The 12,742-nt window shown below is 33.6% G+C and overlaps 1 protein-coding gene across 5 annotated transcripts in view; it reads left to right on the top strand.

Moving 5' to 3' along the window:
* The first annotated feature begins 5,479 nt into the window (after nt 1-5,479).
* The window catches only part of LOC149575708 (serine/threonine-protein kinase TOR-like), a 378,229-nt gene continuing 370,966 nt past the window's right edge, over nt 5,480-12,742 (top strand). For all 5 annotated transcript variants that reach the window (XM_089815479.1, XM_089815475.1, XM_089815477.1 and 2 more), the window contains exons 1-10: nt 5,480-5,618; nt 6,577-6,915; nt 6,992-7,066; nt 7,285-7,457; nt 8,675-8,773; nt 9,091-9,250; nt 9,475-9,618; nt 9,710-9,879; nt 10,093-10,297; nt 10,398-10,598. In XM_089815479.1, coding sequence (XP_089671605.1) covers nt 6,589-6,915; nt 6,992-7,066; nt 7,285-7,457; nt 8,675-8,773; nt 9,091-9,250; nt 9,475-9,618; nt 9,710-9,879; nt 10,093-10,297; nt 10,398-10,598 — 1,554 coding nt within the window. In that variant the 5' untranslated portion in view covers nt 5,480-5,618; nt 6,577-6,588. The remainder of the gene's footprint in view (nt 5,619-6,576; nt 6,916-6,991; nt 7,067-7,284; nt 7,458-8,674; nt 8,774-9,090; nt 9,251-9,474; nt 9,619-9,709; nt 9,880-10,092; nt 10,298-10,397; nt 10,599-12,742) is intronic.

The following is a 12,742-nucleotide window of genomic DNA, read 5'->3' as shown; positions in this document are numbered from 1 at the left end:
GACACAATCTTCTGTGGTGATCTATATCAAGCTTCACTGGTTCTAGATTCCAATGTTTTTGAAACTAGACTAACTTCTTAAGAATTAATGCCCTACAATTTCTGGAAAGACTACATAAAGTGTTACTCTTTGACAACCACAATGCGACAAAAAGATACCACATTCATTCTTATTCTAAATAGAATCCGTATAGGTAAACATACAACTGAAGACATCCAATACCTTAATGAGCATTGTCTACAAGCCATACCAAATGATCCAACCCTTCCGTTCCTATTCTTTAGGAAGTTAGATGTAGATAGACATAATAGCAAAATGTTAGCAACCATGCCTGGTGAAACCATCACATTGAAAGCTATAGATGAATACGAAGAATAGTACAACACAATACGACTATATTTTCACACCACAACACTTACAACTGAAATACACATGAAGGAAGGAGTCCTTGTAGAAATATACTTTGGCAATTACAACACACAATATGGTATTGTCAATGGGTCTGATGGCATTTTTAAATTATATAGTACAACTAATGATAATGACATTGTATGGATCAAATTCAATGACAAAAACATAGGCCAACAACAAAAAACAAAGTATATTACATATTACAATCACAAAATTGAACAATATTGGGTACCAATTCTACGCATTGCAAGACCAATCCTTAAAATGACTGCAAATAAAAAAATAACGATACGAAAACAATTTCCAATTCAACTTGCATGTGCTTGTACTATCCATCGATCTCAAGGACTAACAATGGGGGCACTTGCCTTTGATCCAACAGGGGTAAAAAATTACGGTCTCGCATATACAACACTTTCACAAACTAGAACAATTGATCAACTATACTTGCTCAAGCCACTTACAATGAAAAATTTCAAAGTAAAGCAAAAAATAATTAAAGAGATGGAACGACTAACTACAATTGCACAGTGGAAACTTGAACATGATGACATATGCTTCAAATCATCACAACATTTGACCATATGCTCATTAAACACTCACAGATACCATGCACATTTACTTGACCTCACAAATGACTATGACATCATCTCTTCTGACATTTTATGCCTAGAGGAAGTCAATGGCAAAATTGATGGCTCCATATCTTTTACTGACAAATACAGTGACTTTTCTGTTCATGGTATTCATGGTTTACTAACTTTAACAAAAAAAGAATTATTAGCAACCAAGGTCCAAGAACACATTACAAAAAATGTAGAAATAATAACAATCAAAATAACAAGTTTCAACAATCAAATTAATATTACCAACTCATATGCAAGGCCAAACACCAATATAGATGAGAGAAAGACAGCTCTAAACTATGTATTGAACAACATAGACCAAAATAACATATTGTACATAGTAGGAGATTTCAATATAAATATGCAAACAAACAACATTCAAGCTAAAACTCTTAACAATTACATGCAACACCACAAACTGAAATTTCTCTTACAACATATAGACAACATTAACATCTCACTTATTGACCATATTTGGTCCATACAACTACAAATATATGCAATATTTACAAATCAGAAGCATACTGGACTGATCACCTAACAACAGTACTAAAAATCCATCCAACAAATGACAATTTCAACCAACATTACTAAAATTACTAACAATCCATCCAATTCAAATAAGCAAATAAGATAACAACTCCTTTTGCCACTTCTTGACATTGACAAAATTACATACTATAACAAACAAAATGTGCAATATTACAATGTTCAAAATAAAAAAAGATTCAGAATAATCCATGGCAAACAATAATATTAACAATATTGTACTAATTATTGTATAAACATCAAAGTTTAAAACTCAATAACCGCATTAAACAAATTACAAAATATTTGCATACTAACAAACAATATAATGCACTAAGCCAATTTCTCCTACCCACAATTTATGTACATGAATCAATGGATGCAAACAAAAGAGCAGGAAAGACTACACAAATGAGGCAAGAACTATCTACAAAAAGGTAATCTTTGTTTTTTCTCAAAAAAATTTCAATTTCATATGCACATGGAAAATGCACTAACATATATGCTAATGCAGGACAAAAGTCAAAACTGCTGACTGCATTTCTATAGAAGACATAAATGCAAGAAAACGAGGCCACACATTTCAAGGAGATGTCTTAGTTGTGTACAAAGTCAACCTTGATAAAGTCAACAAAACACGAGAAGTTCTACGAGCAGACTTGACATATATCAAAGCAGAGATGACAATAACAGTGAGTGTCAATGAAAACTTAATTCCCCAATATGAGGACAAAATAATCCCAGGCATGGGTGTTTCCATAAGTGGATTTGAAATTCAGTCAAAATCAGACTATGATAGAGGTGATTGTGATTGCATTCTTGTACTAAAGGAAACAAGCACTGTTGAAACAATCAATCGCATATGCAACGAGTACAATTTCATCCCCAACACTACAATAAGGAACTTGTTGAATAGCACAAGCAATTACCCCATTGGAACAGTAGGCGCACTAGTCATTGCAGCTCAAAAAAAAGGCAACGTCAACATCCTAGAAATAAAGGATGGTCATTCTGATGAAGATAGAGCACAGGTAACAATTACTAGCAATCAACTCTTCAATCACACTTTGCCAAATTACTAGAGCATTTATTATACAAATACTCAACTTAATATCTGAAACTCTATCTATATATTTTATATAGTTGGAAATCCATCCAAATTTTATTCGGCACTACATCTCAGCAGAAGAACATCTTGCTCAAAATGAAACAGCAGCATTGCTTTTTAGAAACATTATAACAAGGATAGACAGACAACAAACACTTCGTACAGGCCTATCGACATTTATTTGCAAGTTAAATGACAAAATGACATTGCAAATATTACATGACATAATGCAGAAAACTACAGAGGTAATAGAAAACCGTTAAATTGTAAACAATTGCTAATATTAAATGTAATTAACACCTAGAAACGATACTTTGCAACAAGTCAATGGGAAATTGAATATTGCAAATCCATTCTCCAATCCATATGGAGCATTTTGCCCACACTGCCAACACAAATTTGAAGGATATGGAATCCTTGAAGAAGAAACTGCACACTGTATTCAATGCAAGAAAGATGTCAACTATGTCCACAAGTTACAGCTAAAGACATTGCTTTTCAGTCAAAATAAACAACCAATCCCATGCTTCATTGACAACACAATGGTTGAACAATTAATCCTAGCACTTCGCAACATCAAGTATGAGGAATATATGCAGCAGAAATCCAGAATTGTATTCATCCTTAGAGAGCTTTGCATTGAAGGAACTTTTACATTGACGCAAGCCAATGCAATTATGCATGTCAATCTGCTTCATAACAATCAAGCAATTGAAAAGGTAAGCCTACAAATACTTTAAGGAAAGCACTGAAAACATAAATTAGTACACAATTTTTTTATATGCCAATAACCAATATGTAACTGGATTATTTTGTTGACATTGCAGGACAAAGAACAATAAAAAGACTACAGATATTTTAGAAGAAGCTTTGTTACAAAGTGCAGCAAACTATAATGAACCAGATTGCTATATTGTAAATATGCTTACAGACAATATTCCACTGATAGCTTAGGTTGAGTACTATACCAAATATGACTATAACTATGTACCTTATTTTCAGACATATTTGTAAATTGTTAATCAGGGATCATTTCTTTATGACCCTCTATAGCATTGTATCTATAAAATTAGTCTACATGGCATGAAGTAAAAAAAAAAAAATGAAACAACTAATTGTTACTATCATATGTGATATATATGCATAAATTTTACTATTCTCATGCATATGAAAAAATATGATATATCAATACAAATTCTATTGTTATAATGCATGTGAATGGATATGATGCAAATGCTTCTTTGTTAACTTTGCACAATGCTTTTATGACTGTTTCGATATAAATTATGTAATTTGAAATAGAATTAATGTTGAGTTTCATTTTCAGATAATGCACAAAGGATTACATGTCTAAATTATGGAAACAAGATTCTATCTTCTTAGTGCTTTATTTACTTACTCAAATAAAACAAATACAAGAAAATCAAATAGCAATAATTAACAAATTTAGCAAGTTCTCTCACCTCAACACTATAAGCTACAATTCAAAATACATGACGATAGGAACTAGACGCTTTGCGTCCTTGTTAATTTGAGAGTTGAGTTTTGACCTTTTAATGTTTTTTTATGTAATCGATTTTGATTATTTTTGTAGAGAGCAAAAGAATTGTGCAGTAAGCTAATTTAATGTAGGTTTTTTTTTATTAGTCGGGAACTAATGTTTCCAAAAAAATAGAAAAATATAATATATTCTTTATTTTTAGTTTTAAATAGTAATTTTCAAAATTTTAAATACAAATTTCTCGTATATCTTTAAATTAAAAAAAAAATCTTAATCTTTTATAACATACTAGAAGCTTAACACATAATAATTAATCTCACAAAATATTCAAATTCTACTTGTCTTTATCTTTTTCAATTTTCACTTGTTTAGATATCATTATATGATAACTAAACTAATAATCTTATATTAAAAATTATTATTATTTATTGAACAAATTTAATAATTCTTTAATCTTCTTTCCTTATTCTATATCTCACATCACTATGGTTAAATATGGTCATAAATATAATTTCTTATTATTATGTATTTACAATTTCTATTTCATTTGATTAATTTTTAGGCAACATTAATACAATTCTTATAATCTATAGTACTTTACTTTTTAAACATAAATGGATATAATTTAAATGTAACCCATGTGTAGACATAAATATTCCAATTTTTAGTAAACATTATCATAAATTAGCACCTCAAATATAATATTAATATAAAGATATTATAATATATTATACATTAAATTTAAAATATTTTGTAAAAAATCATATAACTATAGAATAGTCTCAAATAAAAATTTACACTAAACAATAATTTTTTTTTTTCATTTGTTAACTTAATGTCATATAAATTATCATTTGCATTCTTTAACCTTCCCTTCATAAGGCAGGGACTCAAGCTCTCAAAGAGCTCTTGTTGTTAAGGAAATCATTTACTTGCTTATTTCTAATTCAAATTCATTGAATTTTCTAAATATAATACTAAATAATATTAATATCATTTTAGACATCAAACATTATTATAATGTACCAAATATCATTATAATTTAACTATTTGAAATGAAAAAGTGAATTCATAATTCAATTGTATAATAGTTTCTAAATTTTTATGTATCTTCAACATTTTCCATTTTCCCATTAAATATTATAAAATTTTGAGTGGAACTCATTAACTCAACATTGACTTATAAGAAATTTTCTATGCTGAAAATAGATGCACCTTTTATTAATATTGATTATAAACAAATCAAACTTATAAAATATAAAATGAATGCAAAATATTCCACAACGTGACAAATATACTTCATCGGATTTTTCGCACACTCGCTGCATTTTACAATCCAGACGAGGAATAATATGTAGCTCTGCTCTTGCAAAGAGAAGGAAGTGTGGTTTCCTCGTAATTCATCTATGGCTGGTTGTGAGAAAGTTACGGTGTGAGACTTTAGGTACATCCTCTTTTCGTGCTGGTTCGATACAATTTCATTTTATTTTTAAAGACCTGGATACAACACGGACGATCCAGTTGCGGACGTGTAGAGTTTGCCCTAATTCTGAGTACGGGTTGGTGAAGATGTGTGGCCGAGCCGTATTCAGGCCGTATCGTATCCGTAATTGAACTGGGACACCCGTGGCAGGGCGTATATCTTCCTTACAAATTGGCTAAATTGGCTAGTTGACCAATTTTCAAAAAATCGAAAATATCATGAATTTTTAAAAAATCGAAAATATCATGAATTTTTTTAAAATTTTATCATTTGATCTTTACGATGCATAATTTGTAATCGAACATATCAAATTTTTTTGAAAAAAATCACTAAGTAGTGAATTTGGAAAAAAGTTTGACTTTATTTTGTCTTTAGTACATTTTTGATCTGAAGATTAACATGTCCTTGATCTGAAGATTAGCATGTCCCCGGACTTATCCAGTGACTACCCTAGAACAACGGGGAGAAGAACAATATCAACTTTTAACATCTGTTACGACAATCATGTATAATAAGATGTAAAATAATTCCTACACAGTTTAATCCAGAAAAGTATCACAAATCAATATAGTAGACTGTGGAAATCTGAGAAGCTTAAAAGTCAAATAGCTTCTAAATCACAATGTTTGGCTGCAGTACAAACTGGGAGCATCATGGATTTTGCTTGCTAACGCGGGAACTAACAAAGCAAATGATAAATTGTCACGAGTCACCATGGGGTTCATAACAGGGATAAAAATAGTCAATTGGGGATAAAGTATTTTCTTAAACATCTATTTTTTACGTCTCCATGGGTGGCGAGGTTTCCAACAGTGGTCTTAAAATTTAATGTTCTTTTAATGTTGTAGATTTTTATTTTAGTTGGATATTGACAACTCACTCGGGAATGGTTTTTTGGACGCCCTTGTTGTTGTTCCAGGAGAGTTCTGTAATGGTCCTCAGAAGACATGTTTTAGAGGAAGCCCGAGATCTTAGTGGAGAGGCCTTTACTAGCTATATGGATCAGCTATATGATAAAATTTCTCTACAAATGGAAAGTAATGATGTTAGTGAAAATTTGGCGGCCCTAAGAGACATTGATGAGTTGATAGACGTGAAATTGGGAGAGAGTGCATCAAAGGTCTCCAAGTTTTCAAATCACATTCGTTACATATTCGAAGAAAAACAGGACCCTGAGGTTTTAATACTCGGAAGTAAGGTATTGGGTCATCTTGCCAGAGCAGGGGGAGCTATGACCGCAGATGAAGTTGAACATCATGTGAGTTTTCTTGAAAGGTGCAGCTTCAAAATTATTTCATAGATTAAGCAATGGTAGTGAAATCTTGAGTCTGCAGGTTAGGAATGCATTGGAATGGCTCAGAGGTGAAAGAATAGAGCATCGCCGTCTGGCAGCTGTCCTGATTTTGAAAGTGAGCATAATTTTAATTGAACTATTGGTTCTGTGTTGGTGTTTGTTAGGAATTGTTTGTTGTAGAAACAGTTCTTTTCTTTTTCCCTTCGGTTTAAGCTTGCTTCAGTATCCACTCTTAATTGTATCCTTTTTTGACATTTTCTTTTCTTTGTGAACACGTATGTATGGGATTATCGCCCAGTCAACATCTTTGTTATGGTAATATTTTCATGGCAGGAAATGGCGGAGAACGCACCAGCAGTCTTTTATGTACATGTGGCCGGATTTGTGGATGCTGTGTGGGTTGCACTTCAAGATCCATCATTAGCTGTTCGTGAACGGGCTGTAGAGGCCTTGCGTGCTTGTCTTTGTGTAATGGAGAAGCGCGAGACACGTTGGCGTGTACAATGGTTTTTATATTTTTATTCCACCCCTGAATTTAATCAACAAATTCCTCACTTAGAAGCATAATTATTGAAGAAACTTGATTTTTAATTTTAAACAAGTTATCCTTCTTCCGATATATGTTTTAACTTTTAAGGGTTCTTCATTAGGCTTTATTTACATGCATGTGTGCTGGACTTGTCTTATCTATTGAACAAGTTTCAGGCGCTTCTAGAATGTTATTCTTAAAATTTTGAAGAGCATTCTACAAAAAATCTCAAAGGTACCATATTGCAAACTGTGTCTAAAAGCGATTATTGTGAAAAAAAGAACTGGAATTACATCATAGTAGACAGAAGCAGAGGCGAATTGCTCTTGAAGAACACTCTGATTAGGCACAAGATGCAAAATTACTGCATAGGTTTTTCAAAATCTAATTGTATGGTACCTAGATATTAATGGGATATGGTTCGTGAAGTCTTGGAGCTCTAATATAACTAAATTTAGAAAATACCTTCGAAAGTTGGCTTGGTTGAATGCTACAATTTTTTTTTGACTTAAATACACAAGTATATCCTTTGAGCACACCTTTCATTGTTTGTGCATGACAGCGAATTCTAGTTTCATTCTTTCTCTGGGAAAAGTGGGGAACTGGTGTTGGATAACCATTCACTCGTATTGCACTTATAAATCCTCTGGCTAGATAATTACCTTTTAGCTTAAAAATGCAACTAACTGTTTATGAGACGGATTCAATTATAATATGATGCAACCCTTTTTGGTGTCTGTCTATACCTTGGTCTTGCATACATGTAAGACCAATTCACTTGCATTACTTCTCTTCCATTATATAGATGCTTTTACCCTAGAAATGCAGCTAACAGTTATTAAAGTGAATTTATTATCATGCAGTACTTTTTGATGTCTGTCTTAACTTTGGTGTTGCATATGTAAAAGAATATTCTACCACCAGGTATGCTGTGGTGTTTCAAAATTATAACTCGTTGCAAGAAGTGTTCAATACTAGCTATATTACTCATGATTAATAAGCAATTTTCAGGACAATTTTTTGACAAGAAATAACAGTTTATTTGAATTTTTATGGCGCCAAATGCTGGTTCTTTTTATCTTATGTACAGTCAAGCCTGATATACATATTATGGTATACCATTTTTTGTTTCTAGTCCGATCTACAGATTTTCTTTTACATTCTATAGGTTTTCACATCTTTTGTTAATGATAGGTACTATAAGATGTTTGAGGCAACACAGGATGGCCTTGGAAAGAATGCTAGTGTCCACAGTATACATGGGTCACTGCTTTCAGTGGGTGAACTTTTGAGGTAGAAAATAATGTGAACCTTTTGTGGACTATGCAGTATTCATTGATGCTTCACTTTTTTGTTATAGTTATATATCTTGGTTCCTGTGAAAACTGAGATGCAGGCCGACCAGTTGAAGCAGAAGATTGCAAAACTTTTGAAAACTTTTTTTTTTGAGGACTCATGTCAATTATGGGATGATTTCATTACAATTATTTGAAGTAAAAGTGATAACGTTGTTTAGAAAATTTTGCTTTTGATATTATAATATTTCATGTTAATAATTTTTGAACCATTTTCTTTAATGTTCATGCTACATTGATATCTGGTTTCATCAGGAATACTGGAGAGTTTATGATGTCAAGGTACAAGGAAGTTGCAGATATTGTTTTTAAATATCATGAGCACAAGCACAGGCTTGTACGGCACAGTATTACATCATTGCTACCTAGAATAGCTCATTTTCTCAGTGATCGCTTTGTCACTTCTTATCTTAAGGTAATTTCACTATATAAGTCTTGCAATAGCATTTAGAGGAAGCTACATGTGGTTCTGTTCAGGACAATGAATCCTCTAAACTATATTTATCATATGCATGTCATGTAGGATTCAAGCATTGTTATAGTTTCGTTAGAAATTTATTTTGCTGGAATATTGGGAATAATTCATCACATGTATTCTAATATTCATTAGTTTGGTATATCTGGACCTGGATGTGACAGATATGCATGGATCATGTCCTTGCAGTTTTGCGTATTCCAGCAGAACGTGCAAGCGGATTTGTTGCTCTTGGTGAAATGGCCGAAGCCTTGGATGGAGAATTGATCCACTATTTGCCGACAATAACCTCTCTTATACGTGATGCTGTAATATGTTGTCATTGCTTCTTTTTGCTTCTACAACTGTAGCAAGTTGAGTAGAACTTAATTTTTTCCCTTCTATTGTAAAACTTTGCAGATTGCTCCACGCAGAGGTAAGCCCTCAATGGAGGCCCTGGCATGTATAGGGAGCCTTGCAAAAGCTATGGGGCCTGCTATGGAAACTCATGTACGAAGCTTATTGGATACCATGTTTTCTTCTGGTCTGTCACCTACTCTGGTTGAATCACTAGATCAGATAGCTTCTAGGTAATTTACCTGGGAGTAAATCAAAGTACCTTTTGTCTCTTCTGAATCTTCAAATTTTACAAGGACTGCACATTACTTAAGACTGGTGCTTTTAAAAAACATAATATACTTTATCATTTCATATGTTTGTCTGTCTATTTTTGTTTATATTATATATTTTTAGATCCCTTACATCTGTAAAATGTTTGACATCAAATTATTGAAAATTTCCAGTTTACCTTCATTGCTGCCAACAATACAAGATCGGTTACTTGATTGCATATCCGTCGTGTTGTCAAAAACATCATATCACACTGTGAGGTCCACTGAAGCGGTACTTCGTACCAGCACTGTTCTTAGTCCTCAACAAGTTTTGGATGTTAATGGCCCTACTCTGATACAGCTTGCATTGAGAACATTAGCGAACTTCAATTTTAAGGTTGGCTATTCACGTGTCTTTCAGTTGAAAGAGAACAGTGTGATATAATTCCACATGTTTGTGTCTTTATGAAGATTGTAATTCTTCATTACCAATACAGGGTCACGGACTTCTTGAATTTGCAAGAGATGCTGTTGTTATTTACTTGGAGGACGAAGATGGCTCAACACGACGAGATGCTGCAATATGTTGTTGTAAACTAGTAGAAAATTCTTTTCCCTCTATATCTATGCTGTCACAACTCACTGCAAACCGAGTGGGCCGCCCTGGTGGAGCAAGGCGACGCATTCTTGTTGAAGAAGTAAGTTTAGAAAATGGGATTTATTTTCTCTTTATGCGCATTGTCACCGGTGAAATTTTTATTAATATGTATGGTTCCTTTGCTAATTGAATGAAATTTGTTTTACATATTATATAACTTAAAATTACATTATACTTGCTATTGAATTTTCATTCTTTATAGAATGAAAATTCTTGCCTGCTAATATCTGAGAAAACTACTGTGTTAGTGTGCTCAATGTGTATTGTTAATATCTCTGTGCCTGTTTTAGCCGAATTTTCTTGCAACAAATGGATGAGAGAGAATTAATTACTATCATAAAAATTTAGAACATGTGGCAAATTCATTGGATGTATCAGGCCAAAAGAAACGATGGGTTACATTAAAGTTATAATTGTTGAAACTACAGCTTTGAAAGAGATCTAAGCATCAAATATAGCATGCTTATTATAGATGAAACCCACCATATGATGATAGTGGGCATCTATCATAATGGGCAACTACCATAGTGGTAGTGAGTGGACAACATTGAAGATAAGTCTTAGTGCTGATAGTGGGCAACTATGATGTACTTCCTCCTACGCTTCCCTCCTGTGGTATGAACGTCCGTATGGGTGTTCCTTTCTTTGCTTGGAGAGGAGATACAGCTGGTGTTTCCTCCACTGCTATGGCAAGTATGGTTTGTAACTCACTCCCTTTATATTGACTGGGTTTAAGTTTTTCTCCTTCATTACTCTTACTTTTTGTTTTGCGTACTTGTTCTTTTTCTGTACTTGTAAAATAGGTTCTTCCTAATTTATTTCCGTTCTCATATGTTTTTAACTTAGATCCATTTGCTAAATCTCTGATAGGTTTATTATCTAAAGTAGATAACTTTATTGCTCCATTCTCCTTTATCTCTGATATTCTAAATGGTCCTAGTCATCGAACTTTAAAGTTACTTAGCTTTATTTCATTTTTCCCATTATACCTTAGTACCAGTTGTCCTTGTTTAAAATTCGTTTTCTTCAAATGCTTATCATGCCAAAAATTTTGCCTTTGCTGGGCCACCTCTGTACTCTATTGAGCAAATGTTCTTCTTTTATCCAATTTGAGTAAAGTACATAGTCTTTCCTTGAGGCTTTTGTCATCACTCAATTTGTTTTGAATTGCCACCTGTAAACTTTGCACTATATGTTCCATTGGCACCACCGCCTCCTGTCCATACATAAGATAAAAGGGAGTGTGTCTAGTAGTGGCCTTGTGCGCAATCCTGTATGCCCAAAATACCGCGGGAATTCGTTCTTCCCAGTCTTGCCCTTCTAGTTCACAAGTTTTATATAGGATTGCCACTATTACTTTGTTAGTGGCTTTTGCTTGGCCATTTGCCCTTGGATAATAAAGACTCGAGAAGGAATGAAATTTTTATACTCATGTGTCATCATGCTGATGGCATGATTCACAAAATGTACTCCTTTGTCACTTGTCAGTTGGAGCGGAATCCCGAATCTTGTGACTATTTGCTCATACAAAAATCTGGCGGTGCTGAGAGCAGTGTTGTCTAGAAGAGCCCGTACTTCAGCCCATTTGGTTAAGTATTCTGTTGCCACTACTATGTACTGACATCGATGACTTTAGGGTCCTACAAAATCTAGTCCCCACCGTTCAAATAGTTCCTGTGGTTGGGATGGAAATAGTGGCATGAAGTCTCTTTTGAGTGGTTTGCCTACTCTCTGACAAGTGTCACAACTCAATATCCATTCCCTCGCATCTGTGTACAATGTCGGCCACCATAGTCCTGCCAAGAGTACCTTCCTCGCTATAGTATCTGGTCCCATGTGACCTCCTGCGAGTCCTTATGGGAATGTGCTGCTTTTTAAGGCAATTTTTCTCCTCTCCGCTGGAGGCATTTCTTTTGGGAAGGTTGTCGTTGATAAATACTGTCCAATTTTTTCATACCATTGAGTTAACACAGTGATCCAAAACAGGTGCACATCTGGAAAGTCTTCGCATGCCCCATTACCAGAGGCTTCTCCTAACTTGATTTTGGACAATTGATCAGCAATTACATGAGTTTTTCCAGGGTAGACTATGATTTTGAATGTAAATTCTTGTAGCAGAATTAGCCACCTACTTACTCTCCCATGGATCACTGGTTTGTTCACTAAGTACATTAGTGCTTGGTG

Source organism: Cupressus sempervirens, chromosome 2, assembly GCF_028749045.1.
Source record: "Cupressus sempervirens isolate cs-2001-9-10 chromosome 2, ASM2874904v1, whole genome shotgun sequence".
NCBI lineage: Eukaryota > Viridiplantae > Streptophyta > Pinopsida > Cupressales > Cupressaceae > Cupressus > Cupressus sempervirens.
The sequence above is the reverse complement of the archived record's forward strand: the minus strand, read 5'-3'. Positions and strand labels throughout refer to the sequence as shown.